This window comes from Stegostoma tigrinum, chromosome 9 (assembly GCF_030684315.1).
Source record: "Stegostoma tigrinum isolate sSteTig4 chromosome 9, sSteTig4.hap1, whole genome shotgun sequence".
NCBI lineage: Eukaryota > Metazoa > Chordata > Chondrichthyes > Orectolobiformes > Stegostomatidae > Stegostoma > Stegostoma tigrinum.
The window spans coordinates 48,276,282-48,294,508 of record NC_081362.1 but is presented as its reverse complement, the minus strand read 5'-3'; the positions used below and the strand labels follow the sequence as shown (position 1 = coordinate 48,294,508).

The following is an 18,227-nucleotide window of genomic DNA, read 5'->3' as shown; positions in this document are numbered from 1 at the left end:
AATAAGTAAATCTTCCTGCAAAGGATAGTAGTCCCTTTCCAATACAGATGAAACCATCCTTTTGAACGGGTGTTTTCTGCCCCAGAAGTGATCCTAATGATCCATGAACTGAATCCCTGAATATTACACTACCTCTTCAGCCATTAATTTATCTCTTCTATCCTTTTCTTTCTTCCCCCCCATTCAAACTTAGCACTGAGAGTAAAGCAAAGATGACTACTTTTGAGGTTCTGTTTTAATCTTCTACCTAGCCTTTTATTCACTCTGTAAAACCTTAATCTTTTCCTGAACAATATAATCCTACCAATGTGTACAAATAACTTCTGGTTTTGCACCGTCCCCTTTAACAATATACTTCAGATGTTTCAAAACATTCTTAATCCTGGCACCAGCAAAGCAACATACTAAGTTCACACTCGCTGCTGCAGAATCTTTCAAACTTTGGTCAAACTCTGTATAACATAAAATTCATTCTTAGTGTCCAAGATCTCTCTGCTTCTTCCATTTTGCTGAGAGTCTATCCTTCTCAAAACCCAAAACTGAGTATCTGTTTGAGAGAGGAATAAACACAATGGACTTCTGAACTACCTTCTTATCTTTCCTAACAGTCACTGATCTATCTCACTGATTCGGCTGTGTAATCACTTGTCTAAACCCACTAGCCATCTAACTGTTTCCCTCTTGTATGCCCTGATGATATTCAACCTAGAAAGAAGCAGCTCACAATAGTAACGTACACATAAACTACCTTTCCTTGCCCAAAGAATATTAATATTAAGCATGCAAAAAAAGTGAAAAACATATAAATCTTAAATAAAATCAACTACTCATCTGAACAATCAAATTTAAAAATGACTCCTCTTCAAGTGCTCCAGCAGTCAGTTTTCAATCTTTTGATATTTAAAAGAAAACCTCACTCCAGAGCTGGCCACATGTAGGCTTTTCTAAAACCTCTGTAAACACAATTCTACTTTTAAAAAAAACTCTTCTCCCACAATTTAAAAAAGACCCGTTAGCAATGATGAAAATAAACTCTCTTCTACGCATACAATTTTAGAAAATTGTCTCCTCTGTGATTTAAAATAGAATCTCTTTAGTAATGTTTTTAAAAGACTCTCCTCTGCAATTAAAAATCTAATTAGCTATGTTAAAAATCTTCTTTGCATATAACTTTAGACAAATAGAGAAGTTGGGGTAATAAATAGCAACATCTTATAACATGTCCATATTGCAGTGGAGCAGGTACTGAATGTCTAAAATGCATAATGATGGATAAATCCCTGGGACCTGATCAGTTGTTCCTTTAGAACTCAGTGGAAAGTGAGGGAAGTGATTGCTGGACCCCTTGCTCCAATATTTGTAGCATCAATAGCCACAGCTGAGGTGCTGGAAGACTGGAGACTGGCTAATATGGTGCCACAATTTAAGAAAGGTGGTATGGAAAAGTCGGGGGAAACTACACACTAGTGAGCCTGACATCAGTGGTGGGCAAGTTGTTGGAAGGAATCCTGAGGGACAGGAATTACATGTGTTTGGAAAGGCAAGGACTGATTAGGGATAATCAGCATGGTTTTGTGCATGGGAAATCATGCCTGACAAACTTGATTGAGTTTTTTGAAGAAGTGAAGAGGATTGACGGTAGACCAGTGAACATGATCTATATAGCATTCAGTGAGGTGTTTGACAAGGTTCCTCATGGGAGACTTGTAAGCAAGGTTAGGTCATGGGAATAAAGGGACAACTAGTCATTTGGACACTCAACTGTCTTGAAGGTAGAAAACAGAGAGTGGTGGTGGAGGGTTACTTTTTAGACTAGACCACTGTGACCAGTGGTGTGCCACAAGAATCGGTGCTGGGTCCACAGCTTTTCATCATTTATGTAAATTATTAGAATGTGAATATAGGAGGTATGGTGAGTAAGTTTGCAGATGACACCAAAATTGGTGTTGTGGTGGACAGCGAAGAAGATTACCTCATGTACAATGGGATCTTGATCAGATGGACCAAAAGGCCGAGGAGTGGCATATGGGGTTTAATTTAGATAAATGTGAGGTGTTGCATTTTGGAAAGGCAAATCATGGCAGGACTTATGCACTTAGTGGTAAGGTCCTGGGGAGTGCTGCTGAACAAAGAGACCTTGGAGTGCAAGTTCATAATTCCTTGAAAGTGGAGTTGCAGGTGAGTGGGATAGTGAAGGCAGCATTTAGTCCACTTGCCTTTATTGGTCAATACGTTGAGTATAAGACTTGGGAGGTTATATTTTGGCTGTGCAAGACATTGGTAAGGCCACTTTTGAAATACTGTATGTATTTCTCGTCTCCCTGCTGTAGGAATGATCTTGTAAAACTTGAACGGGTTCAGAAAAGATTTACAAGGATATTGCCAGGGTTGAACGGTTTGAGCTCTAGGGAGAGACTGAATAGGCTGGCACGATTTTCTGTGGAGTGTCAGAGGCTGTGGGGTGCACTGCAGAGGTTTTTAAAATCATGAAAGGCATGGATAAGGTGAAGAGACAAGGTCTTTTCCCTGGGGTGGGGGGGGTTCCAAAACTAGAGGGCATAGGTTTAAGGCGAGAGGGGTAAGATTTAAAAGGGATCTAAGGGGTAACTAGTTCATACAGATGGTGGTGCGTGTATGGAATGAGCTGCCAGAGGAAGTGGTGGATGCTGGTATAATCGCAACATTTAAAAGGCATCTGGATGGGTATATGAATAGGAAAGGTTTAGAGGAATATGGGCCAAATGCTGGTAAATGGGACTAGGTTTATTTAGAATATCTGGTCAGCATGAACGAGTTGGACCAAAGGGTCTGTTTCCATGCTGTACATCTCTGTGACTTCAAAAAACTTGACCCCTCGACGTTGCCCTCTCCAAAAGGTCCATTAACAGAACTCCATTTGGGGGATAGAAAATCACATGCTTCTTTCGGGTATCTTTTGTGTTTTTGAGTATAACAAAATATGCATGAAAAATGATGTAATGTAATGTAATAACATACTTCTGGATTTTGCAGTTATGTGTAGGCCTTTTCAAAAATTCTGTGAATGCAACTCCATTTGAAAAAAAAATTCACATTTTGTTTTGACTGTAAAAGAATTAAAGATGAATCAAAGAAGTTTAGGACTACTGAAATGTAATAACTAAGAAATCTAGAAACAAGTAGGCAACCTCAGGAGCAGCTGCAAGATCCATGCTGTTTTCACTTCAGTGTTTTTAGGCCCCTAGATGGCAGCATCTGAACATTCAATGGCAGTTCGAAATCCGCTGCATATTAATTTATGGTCTTGTGATCATTGTTTCTGAGTTGAGGGACATTGTGTCATGTCTTTCCTCAGTTCCAAGCTCCTCTCCTGCTCTCTTTTCCACTTTGCTATGAATCAAGTTATTCCTCCTTTTATAGCTTCAGCACTGATCGTCCCAGTTGGCCAGCCATAACACTGGACTTTCTAGAACTGGTCTCTTTCAGTGAGAGAGATTCCTGTATTTTAAGAGACCAGATGAGAGGATCACTTAATTTCTTAAGTGTTAATGATGCTGGTGTGCCTTTGTTTTTAACAAGAATCATGGCTTAGATCAGCTGATGTTCTGCCAAGTAAAAATGGATGTCACTATAAAATGGGGATAATTGAAAAATTTTTAAAAAAGATCGCAAAACAGACAACAAAAATCTAGTAATAAAATGTGAGGCTGGACGAACACAGCAGGCCAAGCAGCATCTCAGGAGCAAGTCTAGTAATGTTTGTTTTAATGGACTCGGGTTTATTATACATAACTGCTTGTTTACTCTTTGTGACCATTATAAATAGAGAAACCAGTGGCAGATCAAAGTGCCCCCACCCCCTCCCAGTTCTGACTGAGCCCTTATTAACTATATTCAAGGCTGAGGTAGAGGCATTTTTGATCTCAGAGAATCAAGGGATACATGGTATCTTTTACCACTAACCCCTGAAACCAACCAGAAAGACGCAGGAATGGTGAGAATGCACTGAGGCCACAGCTGCATATACAGATTCTCTCACAGAACTGCTAGTGGAATCCGCAAAGTTGGCATACATTTCACAAACTACTTGTGTTGGGACAAACCTTTTTTGAATCATGAGAACCAGAAGTTGTCATCTTTTGCAGCTTTAACCAAGTAAAGATACAACATTGAACTAAAAGATTTCCAAATTTAATGATTTTGGGATTGGCCATTGTAGTAATTAAAAGGCAAAATAAAACCAGAGTGAAAATGCAGTTATATAATTAAATCTATTGCTACCAAAGAATGTGAACGTTAAAACGGTTGTTTTTGAATAATTACAACCTTTTTTATTTACTGCGTTTTGTTTGGAGGAGGAGACCGGCATAAGACACCAACTTGCAAAAAGGATTGTATAATTCAGTGGCAGAACAGAGCTGTAATAAAGTGCATCTCACTTTAAACAAATTTGTCAAGCCTGTCAGAAAATGCTGCATCTGATGTTGCAGCACAAATAAAAACAACCATCTTTTACATCTACCAGAGAGCAGACAGGCCATTTTAACGTCTTGTTGAAAAGATAACACTTCCATGGGGCAGTGGCATATTTTGGTCTTGCCCTGGAGTAGGATTTGAACCAATGACTGTCTGACTCAGACGTGCAAAAGCTACAATTTATACCCATTTTATTGTGTGGTACAGTTTTATAGGGTGGAAGGTGACTATTCAGCCCATTGTGTCACCTTTCATAAACAGCTCTCAATTTATCCCTATTCACTTGGTCGTCTCTCTTTGCACCCTTCTAAAATTGTTTTCTTAAATATTTATCAATTTCTCCTTGAATCCCTACATATCTAATACGTGTGTACATAATTCATAATCAGACCTGTGACTAACATTTTTATTTTGTTATTGAATGGTTATACAGAATTCTTCCTACATCATTACTGGACTCAGCTGCATGATCTGGAATTGGAATATATCTGTAGGGCTTAAGCACAAAAATGATTAAAATTAAGGATTAATAAAGTTCTATTTGATGCACAAAATGTACCCCTCTGGAATTCTAACAAAATCAGCCTCACAACTGCTCCAAGATGTTGTTGCTGTTTTAATCTGGCAGCAAAGCAATTAGGCTCATTGACAAGATAATTTGGGGTTGGATTGTCAGTGTTAAGGCGAAGGCCTTGGGCATGCCAATGGAAGTTAATCATAGTGTATTTGATTTTGTTAATCTTTCATAGTAAGTGGAAAAGAAAGAAGGCCATTGTTGGTCTGTGGCAGCAAGTCTCTAAGAAGAGGACGGTAGTCAGCTTTGACTCAAAGAATTGGCAACAGGTTGTGGTGGTGACCTGTTGGCAATACATGCTGAGACTCATTATTGCTGGGGAAAAGGTTGATGACAAAGGAAGATTCTTACGGATCCACTCCAAGAACAGCATGTGAGAGAGGGATGGACCAATGGATATGGGGCTCTCAGCAGTATTCCTCAACCTCTGGAAGAGGAGCATTAACAGGTGGAGGGAGGACTAAGATTCAGAAATACAACTGCAGCAAGAGGGACAGCCTTTGCCTGGATATGATGAAGAAGGGTACAGAATGGACTGGCAGCAGATCGTCACGCCAAGAAAGATTCAGCAGCATCCAGAAGTGTGCTGTACGTGGTTATGTGTAGATTTGGAACTGTAGGTGTCAATGTCAGTGTAAAAAGAAATGTCGCTGGTATGCACATTATGGTGAAAAATAACCTGTGACCCCCCCCCCCTCAATGGACACTCAATGTAATAGGAATAGCCTCTGGAATAAGAATAAAGCCTGTGGCTTTGAAGATAACTGTCATTCTACTGAACTAATTTTAATCGGGCACCTACCAGTTCACTTGAACAGGTATGGAATTTCCCAAGGAATAGTTCATTGCTGACTCAAGGAGTTGACCAATATCTTAATTAAGAGGCATGGTAACTATGCATTACCAGACCAATCCTGGCTAGCAAAGAGGTCATCAGCTTCAAGGCCATCATTGGATTCCCCACTATTCCTTGGGAGATTCCATACCTGTTCAAGTGAACTGGTAGGTGCCCGATTAAAATTAGTTCAGTAGAATGACAGTTATCTTCAAAGCCACAGGCTTTATTCCTATGTATATGTGGCCATCAAGGGCTTTGGGACCAACCAGAGACTTTCATTGAAGAGAGTCAACTCCATCAGCATTCAACTGTTCAGTGACCAAAAAAAGCATATTCTGCAGGTGTGGCTGTAGCTCCGATGGTGCAGTTACAATGCATGCATACTTCACTTGACTCACACACTACAGCTGTTCCAACCTTCACATGCCTTTAATGATAGATCTTCAGGGTGAGCAGTTGGCAACTGAAGACCTGACTGCTAGTGTTGGTAAAGAACCGTCATACTACAGTTGTGGAAGAGTACCAATATCTGCTGCTGATCAACCCTAGTAATCATCACAGGTCAGTGGCCTCCTCAAGATGAGATTCTAAGACCAATGAGCTGGGAAAGGACATTGCAGCATTCTTAATCCATTTCTGCAACTTCACCAACACAAACTGCTAATATTTGCAGTAGTAGAAGTTGAATTGTTAGAAGATAGTGTTGAGGAAATCCCATGTGCCTTTACTTATGCTTTTTGTGTGCAAATTTTATAATGCTAAACAGGGGCCATTATCAAATCAAATGAATTAACCTTTTTTAATCAACCTTTTGAGAGATGTTTTATACACCTATGGAGCAAGTGATACTTGAACCCGGGCCTCCCTGTCCAGAGGTAGGGACACTGTCCCTGTGGCACATTGGTAATCAGTTCAGTAATTAATTAATAATAATTAAGCTAAAGATAAAGTGACTTGTGGCCCAATGCGAATCCTAAATCAGTAATTTAGATTAACATCTCTCGTGTTGCAGAAGGAGCAGTGTAGTTGAGCGATTGTCTGCAGTATTAAACAGTTGAGGACAGCACAAGTGACCTTGAATTTTCCTGGATAATCAGGAAGCTTTATATTTGATGCAACTCCAGCTTTTCCCCTTTGCTCAATTAGGTGGACAGCAACCAACTTCGGGAGGACAAAGATTGATTAAAATAAGCAGTCACATGGCAGATGAAGTAAGTAATGTGTAAAAAGAATGAAAAGGGGCACTAAAAGACATTGAAACAATTCTGAGGGGTGTATAACTAACAAATTTAAAGTAATTTGTGATGTTTCTGCAAGTAACATGAGGGAAAAAACCCAATGCAATGTGGTGGAGTTATCTTAAAAAAAAAATTGAACTAGATAGGTAGTTAGGCAGAAAATGTGGAGGACTGCGTAGAAAGAGTGTGAGACTAATTTGACAGTTTCAAAGAATTGGCAGACTCTGAATATCGTCCTTTGGTACTGCATGATTCTGTGATACGTAACCTCAGGAGCATCCTTACTGAATCATATAAATCTTATTCCTGGACATAATAAATTAATATTTGTGGGCAGCTTTGTACTGTGGACCTGCCAAGAAGTGAGGTCAAATGATTATTTCAGTTGAAAGAGAAGATCGAACCTTATCTCAGATTATAAAAAGCCTCTTAAAATATTTCATGTAATGTGGTGACCTAAAATTCAGCTTTGTATTGTAGCTTCTCATGCTTGCAATGCAATTTGGAATTGATTCTGTCATTGATTCTGATTTGTTACAAGATCATATTGTGCACAGACTCTGTATATGCTCTCAAAGGATAATAAAATAAGACAAGTGACTTTGAGAGTCCCACCCACAGCCTCCAACCTCATTGTTCCCCAACCCCGCACGGCCCGTTTCTATCTCCTTCCCAAAATCCACAAACCTGCCTGCCCCGGTCGACCAATCGTCTCAGCCTGCTCCTGCCCCACCGAACTCATCTCCACCTATCTGGACTCCATTTTCTCCCCCTTGGTCCAGGAACTCCCCACCTACGTCTGTGACACCATCCACGCCCTCCAACTCCTCCAGGACTTCCAATTCCCTGGCCCCCAACACCTCATCTTCAGCATGGACGTCCAGTCCCTATACACCTGCATTCCGCATGCAGATGGCCTCAAGGCCCTCCGCTTCTTCCTGTCCCGCAGGCCCGACCAGTCCCCCTCCACCGACACCCTCATCCGCCTAGCCGAACTCGTCCTCACCCTCAACAACTTCTCTTTTGACTCCTCCCACTTCCTACAGACTAAGGGGGTGGCCATGGGCACCCGCATGGGCCCCAGCTATGCCTGCCTCTTTGTAGGTTACGTGGAACAGTCCCTCTTCCGCACCTACACAGGCCCCAAACCCCACCTCTTCCTCCGGTACATTGCTGACTGTATCGGCGCCGCCTCTTGCTCCCCAGAGGAGCTCGAACACTTCATCCACTTCACAAACACCTTCCACCCCAACCTTCAGTTCACCTGGGCCATCTCCAGCACATCCCTCACCTTCCTGGACCTCTCAGTCTCCATCTCAGGCAACCAGCTTGTAACTGATGTCCATTTCGAGCCCACTGACTCCCACAGCTACCTAGAATACACCTCCTCCCACCCACCCACCTGCAAAAATTCCATCCCCTATTCCCAATTCCTCCGCCTCCGCCGCATCTGCTCCCACGACAAGACATTCCACTCCCGCACATCCCAGATGTCCAAATTCTTCAAGGACCGCAACTTTCCCCCCACAGTGATCGAGAACGCCCTCGACCACGTCTCCCGTATTTCCCGCAACACGTCTCTCACACCCCGCCCCCGCCACAACCGCCCAAAGAGGATTCCCCTTGTTCTCACACACCACCCCACCAACCTCCGGATACAACGCATCATCCTCCGACACTTCCGCCATCTACAATCCGACCCCACCACCCCAGACGTTTTTCCATCCCCACCCCTGTCTGCTTTCCGGAGAGACCACTCTCTCCGTGACTCCCTTGTTCGCTCCACACTGCCCTCCAACCCCACCACACCTGGCACCTTCCCCTGCAACCACAGGAAATGCTACACTTGCCCCCACACCTCCCCCCTCACCCCTATCCCAGACCCCAAGATGACATTCCACATTAAGCAGAGGTTCACCTGCACATCTGCCAATGTGGTATACTGCATCCACTGCACCCGGTGTGGCTTCCTCTACATTGGGGAAACCAAGCGGAGGCTTGGAGACCGCTTTGCAGAACACCTCCGCTCGGTTCGCAACAAACGTCTGCACCTCCCAGTCGCAAACCATTTCCACTCCCCCTCCCATTCTTCAGATGACATGTCCATCATGGGCCTCCTGCAGTGCCACAATGATCCCACCCGAAGGTTGCAGGAACAGCAACTCATATTCCGCCTGGGAACCCTGCATCCTAATGGTATCAATGTGGACTTCACCAGTTTCAAAATCTCCCCTTCCCCAACTGCATCCCTAAACCAGCCCAGTTCGTCCCCTCCCCCCACTGCACCACACAACCAGCCCAGCTCCTCCACTCTACCCACTGCATCCCAAAACCAGTCCAACTTGTCTCCGCCTCCCTAACCTGTTCTTCCTCTCACCCATCCCTTCCTCCCACCCCAAGCCGCACCCCCATCTACCTACTAACCTCATCCCACCTCCTTGACCTGTCCGTCTTCCCTGGACTGACCTATCCCCTCCCTACCTCCCCACCTATACTCTGTCCACCTATCTTCTTTTCTCTCCATCTATCTTCTTTTCTCAACATCTTCGGTCCGCCTCCCCCTCTCTCCCTATTTATTCCAGAACCCTCACCCCATCCCCCTCTCTGATGAAGGGTCTAGCCCCGAAACATCAGCTTTTGTGCTCCTGAGATGCTGCTTGGCCTGCTGTGTTCATCCAGCCTCACATTTTGTTGACTTTGAGAGTACTCTGCATTTGCTGGCTGCCGTGGTCATGCCTGTCACGGAATAGATTACATCATCATAAAGCAAGCATATGTATTTCCCAATAGTGCTAATATGTGGCACACAAGCTGCAGTACTCTAGAATAGCAGCATATTGCATAATTATTTTTTACTTTTATTCTTTTTAAACTATTGCAATGTAAATTAAAAGCACTGAATTACCTAAAGTATGTTTTTTGCTATCTAACTGCTTGGTAGATGTGAATAAACCCATATAGTCTTTCAAAAAAGAGCAGGGAACTTATCCCCAGTATTTACCAATATTATTCCTCAATCAATATAACAAAAAAACAATCTACTCATTAGCACACCATTGTTTGAGTTTGCTTAGTGCAAATTAGCTGCTACATTTCCGATAATAACAAGACAATAAGTATCACATTGTCTCAAAAGCACATTAGAAATAGACGGTAGTCATGAAAACCTCAGTGTAAAGTTGTACTTTTTTCCCTCAATTTCTATTATTTTTCTATCAAATGAAAAGGTTCTCATTCTGCCCTAATGGAGCAATTAATGTTTATGTATTCAGTTCACACCGTTAGCATGTCAATTGGTAGGCCTTGTCTAACAACAACAAAATAGTTTCAAGCTGTATTTTTTCAGAAACCTATGTACAGTAACCAGATGACCCAATTTAAAACCATTTGAACGTGATATTATTTGTTTAATTTTATTTCAGTACACAGAGGATCAGGCTAGAAAACTTGGAGTGGTGGGATGGGTTCGAAACACGAGGAGGGGAACTGTAGAGGGACAAGTGCAAGGGAAAGAGGAACTTGTAAACTCGATGTAAGTGTTTCGTTCTATTTACATGTCTGTTTATTGCAAGTTAATGAAATGTTCATTTCGACATAAGTATCGTAATGTTGACCATAAAAAGAATTGATCTCTAAGCACATGGAATGCTTTGGAAAATGTTCGGGTGAATTTTAAGTAGTGTGTATTTATTTAAGCTATCTCTTCATACTGTTTGAACGTTATTAAAGGTAGCTAAGATTTTTAATAAAATTCTTCCTTGTGTTTCAAAGCCAAGCGTAGACTTGCTTAATAAAACTAGTTGTAATCATCTGTTGCTTTTGCTTATTCAATGTTGAATATTTTTTAAAAAGACATACGTTGTCAAAGCTTTTTGTTTTGCACTCCATTGGGACAATTTACTAGAAATGTCGATGTGATGGGAAAATATTCTTTTTAAACTCTGTGAGAAGAGATTGTACTCTGAGTGGGTGGCCTCTCTGCCTGTTGGACCAGCTGTCTGGCGTTGTGCCAGGAACTGATCATCGTTAGAACTTGGTCGCTTCCAACTGAAATGCTCTTCTATCAGCTATAACCCAAGAACTCCTGCTCAGGAGCATAATGTGATAAATATGGATAATATATTACCATCAGTTATGGAATTTGGATTTTTAAAAATAAAGGAGCAAGCGAGTTTTGAGAAGATTTGTAGCTCAGGTTGAGTTTCTGGATGTGAGTTTGCTCGCTGAGCTGGAAGGTTTGTTTTCAGACGTTTCGTCGTCACTATTCTGGGTAACATCATCAGTGAGCCTTCGGTGAAGCGCTGCTGTTATGTCCCGCTTTCTATTTATCTGTTTAGGTTTCCTTAGGTTGGTGATGTCATTTCCTGTTCTTTTTCTCAGGGGATGGTAGATTGATTTGGAGCCAATGTGTTTGTTGATGGAGTTCCGGTTGGAATGCCATGCTTCTAGGAATTCTCGTGCGTGTCTCTGTTTGGCTTGTCCTAGGATGGATGTGTTGTCCCAATCAAAGTGGTGTCCTTCCTCATCTGTATGTAAGGATACGAGTGATAGTGGGTCATGTGGTTTTGTGGCTAGTTGATGTTCATGTATCCTGGTGGCTAGCTTTCTGCCAGTTTGTCAGGAGCAGTTAAACTTTCAGATTCTGATTGAGCAGCTGATTTTTCTTTAAATTTCTGATATTATGTGAACAGTGATATCACCTCTTTCCTGTCCTCCAAAATGAACAAAGGCTGCAAACATAAGATCAAATTATGGTTACGTTTCAGTTACACTGTTGAGATCACATCAGGAGTGCTACTGAGTATTTGTGACCCTGTTTATGGAAGGATGTAATGCACTGGAAGTGTTAAGAGAAGGTTTATCAGACAAATATCTGGAACAAGTGGCGGGGGGGGGGGGGTGGGGGGCATAAAAGGAAGCAGTTTGACAGGCAGGCTTGTTACTGCTGGGGTTTAGAAAAGTAAGAAGTGGCTTAATTGAGAATGCAAGATCCTGAGGGTTCCAAAGATGATCTTGGACTCAAAAAATGAACTTTTTTTTTTCTGTCTGCAGATGCTGCCAGACGAATTGAGTTTCTACAGCATTTTCTGATAGGTGGCCTGGACAGTGTAGCTGTGGAAAGGCTGTTTCCTTTTATGGGAGAATCTAGAACTAGGGGTCTCTGTTGAAAACTCCGAGGTTGCCCGTTTAAAATAAAGACTAGGTGAAGTTCTATCTCTGTCATAAGTCTTTTCTTGCACCTCCTTTTCAAAAAGTTCCAGAGTCCTTTAAATATTTTTAAGGCAGAAAGAGATAGATTTTCTTTTATTCAGCAAAGGGGTGAACGATGGTCAGTGTAGATAGGAATATAGATTTGAGGTTAAAGTCAATTCAATCATGATATTATTAAATGGCAGAGCAAGTTCAAGGGTTTAATTGGCCTACTCCTGGTCTTTGTTCACATGTTGGGTGAGGTGCAACAGTGAAGTAGTTTAAAAATATATTGGGAGAAAACTGGCAACTGAAAAGATGGATTAGGAATGAAGAGACTGTCATCATTAAACCCCCCTGCACTGCCAGTGGCTAAGCAACGACCCTTCACGTGATGGCAGCATTGCCTCCTCCTTGGAGTTGGGGGAGGAGGGTGCGGGGTGGTAAGAATGTGCAGTACTTATGCCTTTCTGCAATTTCTTGCTGCCTCTGGTTATGCACCACCTTCTCCTGTAAGAGAGTGGGAAGTCTATCAGTGTATTTCCTGAAATATGTGTGGGGTGATGTAGTTATCATGGTTGAATAGCAGTCAGAATTTGAGTTGTTGCTGAGGCACACAACAGTTCTAAATATCTGAAGATGAGGTAAACAATTAAAGAGTTTGTAGTGATTGAATGTTATTGTCAGTAGGTGGATGGTGGTTAGTGAATTGAGTGGTTGGTTGACTTAGAGGTACAGTTATGATGTGCTTTATGATGATTAAATACATCCTAATGATGTGACAGATGAATAAACGTCTTCCAATGCTGCTTCCATGGTTTTGTAGCTGCACTCCTGGCAGTAATGCTTGCTGTTACTCTTTTTGTGTGCCTACTTGCATATGTCTGGAGAATCTCCCTTTTCTGGTGCTGAAACAGGAAGTTTCTCCTACTGTCATGCCAAAACCTGAGTGCTTTTCATGTAAACATTGGTACATCTGTCACTGCATTCAAGCATTTTATAAAATGGAACACAACATTGATTCAGTTTTCAAACAATTCCTGTCAAAGAGTTCTTGGGGAATAATGTATCTCCTTTAAGAGAGAACGGACTACGTCTAAGAAATTCCAAGCTTTCACAGTTTCAGGCCTCTGCTGATTATTGTAGCCAATGAACAGCAAGGTTAGCATCAACTGCATGCAGCAAATCATGTAAAATGGCAGGCAGCATGCTGTAATGAAGAGCCAAAGTCTGAGCAGTGCCCACAGCCCCCCACTTCTGTTACTGGGGATCTTTCAGTCAAACCACCTATGAATTAGAGTGGTTTTCACTTGTGATTAACTAACTTTAATGATTTAATTAAATTTTTTCGGTTTATTGTTAGCAAATTGTATCTGCTTGTCACACTCAAATGTACTGTTTATTTTGCCCTCTAGAGGTCACTGAAATTCCATGAATTTCTTTTCCCGAATGTTGCAACACAAGGATAACAAGACAGACCAAATCAGACTTGCTAGTGACCCTCAAAATTACCCCGTTGTTCCTAACCAGAATTGAGCAATAACAGATATCAGACACCAAGTTTACAGCTTAAACAAAAAATTAACAGTTCATTATTAGTACTGTAAATTTACAGCGCACTAAACCAGGTAATCCAATTAGGAGCAAATTATTGCAGAATCTGTACTGAAAATGCTGGAGATCTCAGCTGGTCAGGCAGCATCTATGGAGAGAGAGGAAGCTAACATTTGAGTCCAGGTGAGCTCTGATGAAGAGTCATCTAGACTCAAAATGTTAGCTTGCTGTCTCTCCATGGATGCTGCTTGGCCCGCTGTGACTTTCAAGATAATCTAATTAATGTCTGCGATTCTAAACCAAACTCCTTTCGATCGTAACTCCCATTCGCACATCTGGAGAGACAAACAGAGTCTTAGAAATCTACAGCATAGAAAAAGGCCCTTTGGCCCATCGCATCTGCCCTGGTCAAAAACAACCACCTAATAAGGTTCTGATAAGGTTCCCCATGGTAGGCTCATTCAGAAGGTCAGGAGGAATGGGATACAGGGGAACTTAGCTGCTTGGATACAGAATTGGCTGGCCAACAGAAGACAGCGAGTGGTAGTAGAAGGAAAATATTCTGCCTGGAAGTCAGTGGTGAGTGGAGTTCCACAGGGCTCTGTCCTTGGGCCTCTACTGTTTGTAATTTTTATTAATGACTTGGACGAGGGAATTGAAGGATGGGTCAGCAAGTTTGCAGACGACACAAAGGTCGGAGGTGTCGTTGACAGTGTAGAGGGCTGTTGTAGGCTGCAGCGGGACATTGACAGGATGCAGAGATGGGCCGAGAGGTGGCAGATGGAGTTCAACCTGGATAAATGCGAGGTGATGCATTTTGGAAGGTCGAATTTGAAAGCTGAGTACAGGATTAAGGATAGGATTCTTGGCAGCGTGGAGGAACAGAGGGATCTTGGTGTGCAGATACATAGATCCCTTAAAATGGCCACCCAAGTGGACAGGGTTGTTAAGAAAGCATATGGTGCTTTGGCTTTCATTAACAGGGGGAATGAGTTTAAGAGTCGTGAGATCTTGTTGCAGCTCTATAAAACTTTGGTTAGACCGCACTTGGAATACTGCGTCCAGTTCTGGTCGCCCAATTATAGGAAAGATGTGGATGCTTTGGAGAGGGTTCAGAGGAGGTTTACCAGGATGCTGCCTGGACTGGAGGGCTTATCTTATGAAGAGAGGTTGACTGAGCTCGGTCTCTTTTCATTGGAGAAAAGGAGGAGGAGAGGGGACCTAATTGAGGTATACAAGATAATGAGAGGCATAGATAGAGTTGATAGCCAGAGACTATTTCCCAGGGCAGAAATGGCTAGCACGAGGGGTCATAGTTTTAAGCTGGTTGGTGGAAAGTATCGAGGGGATGTCAGAGGCAGGTTCTTTACGCAGAGAGTTGTGAGAGCATGGAATGCGTTGCCAGCAGCAGTTGTGGAAGCAAGGTCATTGGGGTCATTTAAGAGACTGCTGGACATGTATATGGTCACAGAAATTTGAGGGTGCATACATGAGGATCAATGGTCGGCACAACATTGTGGGCTGAAGGGCCTGTTCTGTGCTGTACTGTTCTATGTTCTATGTTCTAACTATTCTAATCCCACTTTCCAGGACTTGGCCCATAGTCTTGCATATAAGTGCACCTCTAAATGTTTCCTAAATGTCGTCAGTGTTTCTGTCTCTGTCACCCTTACGGACAATGAATTCCAGATTCCCATCACCCTCTGAAAAACATTTTCCTCACACCTTCTGTAATTTTATAATCCCTCATAATTTTCTACATTTCACTCTTGTCCCCTTTCAAACTCTTCTGCTCTAAGAAAAATAACCCCAGTCTGTCCAATCTCTCTTCATAACTGAAACTCTCCAACACAGGCAACATCCTGGTAAATATCCCACTGCACTCGCTACAGTGCTATCACGTTCTTCCAGTAATATGGATTCCAGAACTGTACACAGTACTCTAGCTGTGGTCTAACCAACATTTTATACAGTTTCAGCATAAGCTCCCTGCTCTTAAACTCTATGCCTTGGCTAATAGAAGCAGGTATTTCTATATGTTTCTTAACCCTTTTATCCAGTTGTCATGATACCTTAAGTGACCAATCTACATTGGTCTACGCTCTTACAAGATAATGTATGGTTTAGAAGGGGTGTACGCGAGGAAGTTGTTTCTGTTAGGTGGGGAGACTAGGACCCGTGGGCACAGCCTTAAAATTAGAGGGGGTAAATTTAAAACTGAAATGAGATGACATTTCTTCAGCCAGAGAGTGGTGGGCTTGTGGAATTCATTGCCACGGAGTGCAGTGGAGGCTGGGACGTTGGATGCCTTCAAGGCAGAGATCGACAAATTCTTTGATCTCAGAAGGAATCAAGGGCTACGGGGAGAGTGCAGGGAAGTGGTGTTGAAATGCCCATCAGCCATGATTTAAATGGCGGAGTGGCCTTACTTCCACTCCTATGTCCTATGGTCTTATGTCTTACATGTACACTAAGTTCCTTCTGATCCTTGTGCTCCCGAGGGTCCTGTCATTCATCATGTACTCCCTTCCTGCCTTTCTTTTGGATTATTTTAATTTTATGTCCATGTAATTTAATTTGTAGTTATTTACGGAACGTAATTGATTTCAGACTTATGATCTATCAGCAATAAATTTATTCCATGTTCATTACAAACTGTGCTTCGTCCATTTAATCCCAAATGGGGATGCTAATGTGCCATATACCAAGTTAAAAAGGAATGATGCCCAATACAAAGGAAAATGAAAGAATATATCATTTAGAGCCCTTTGTCTTTAAAGTATAAGGTTTTGACCTAAGACTCATGTTGATTAGCTGATTTATCAGTCAATTATAGTGAATATTGTAATTATTGAAAATTCCCAGTTTCTTTAATTTTTCACTGTCGCCATTTCTGTAGGATCAGGTGCCAACTTCTTCAGAGACAGAAAATAAAGACAGGAGTTTGTTTTTGATTATCTACCCAAAGGAAGTGCGCTTAGAACTTCCTTGCAAAGAGTGGATTTGTTGTGACATTCATTGTGTAAATGTTCAGAACTTGGCATTTGTTAATATCTTCATGAGTCTGTGATAGGTTTACACCCGTCCAAACCTCATCATGGAGATTGTAAAAATAGACTAAGTGTTTTGAAGGTCCCTTGTCAGTTTTTTTTAATTCTTTGATGTAAGTGAGGTGGGGTTTCAAACATCTTTGCCTTGCAAGTTTCAAATTTAAGTTTTTGTTCCACCAATACTTGTCAAGGAGTCTTGTCCCCATATGGAGACTTTTGAAGGCCTCACTGTAAGCTACATATTCCAAATGATTATTTTTTAGCTGTCTCGGTGATTACTCCTTGGAGAGCCTTTTCTGGATATGGTAGTGAGTCACAGCCATTAAATATTTCTTTGTGTCATCTGGAGAGTTGGGCTATTTTTGTGGCTATTTTTATTCCCCAGCTCTCTTAGCTATGTTTTCTATCAGTCCCAAAATTCAAAGCTTATAAGTTAGTCAATTAACAATCTGTATTTTGTATCACAATTGCACATCCAAAATGTGATAACAATTGCTGCGCTTGCTTAACCAGTTTGTAGCTGATGTGCATTGAATGCAAGAACAAACATAATATGTAACATCTTTTTATGGTGCAGACAGATAATAAAGTTGCCATATGAAGTAAGGCTAGATGGAAGAGTCAGGAGGTGACTTAATTGAAACATATAAATCTGTGGATTCTTAACTAGGTGGGTGTGGAATGGATAGTTCCTCTTCTGGGAGAATCTAGAACGAGGGCAACTACGCTTTCATACTTCTAAATACCTGCATTGTGATCACAGTTTACCAATTTACTTATGTAGGTGTTGACCTGCTTAATCACTTACTCACCTTGACCTCTGCCCCTATCTTTAGTAAAATACTGGCTTTCTTTCCCCTAGATATGACTGTCATATTTGCTCACTCGAGCCCCAAAGCTGAATACTCGAACACCCCTGCTGCACAACAGGTTTTATTATTTAACTCCATATGTTTGAATTACATCAAGGACTATCAGCCTTGAAAGCAAAAATATGGGAAAGATTAGTGGCAAGCCTGAGGCTTTTTTTAAATCACAGGTAGGTAGCATCATCAAGAAGGCATTTAGCACACTAGCCTTCATTGCTCAGACCTTGAGTTTAGGAGTTGGGATGTCATGTTGACGTTGCATTGGATGTTGGTGAGGCCACTTTTGAGTGCTGTGTACGGTTTTGGTCACCTTGCTATAGGAAGAAAATTATTAAACTGGAGAGTGTTCAGAAAAGACTTACCAGGACGTTGATAGGACTGGAGGGTGTGAGTGATAAGGAGAGACTGAATAAACTGGGGCCACTTTTCTCTGGAGTGTAGGAATTTGAGGGGTGACCT

The 18,227-nt window shown here is 41.9% G+C and overlaps 1 protein-coding gene across 6 annotated transcripts in view; it reads left to right on the top strand.

The window, feature by feature from the left end:
* The window catches only part of LOC125455049 (acylphosphatase-2-like), a 246,219-nt gene that overhangs the window by 10,869 nt on the left and 217,123 nt on the right, over positions 1–18,227 (top strand). For all 6 annotated transcript variants that reach the window (XR_009446148.1, XM_059648519.1, XM_059648520.1 and 3 more), the window contains exon 3: positions 10,528–10,637. Coding sequence is in view for 5 of the 6 variants with exons in the window: in XM_059648519.1 (XP_059504502.1) it covers positions 10,528–10,637 (110 nt within the window). In the remaining variant the exon portion in view is untranslated. The remainder of the gene's footprint in view (positions 1–10,527; positions 10,638–18,227) is intronic.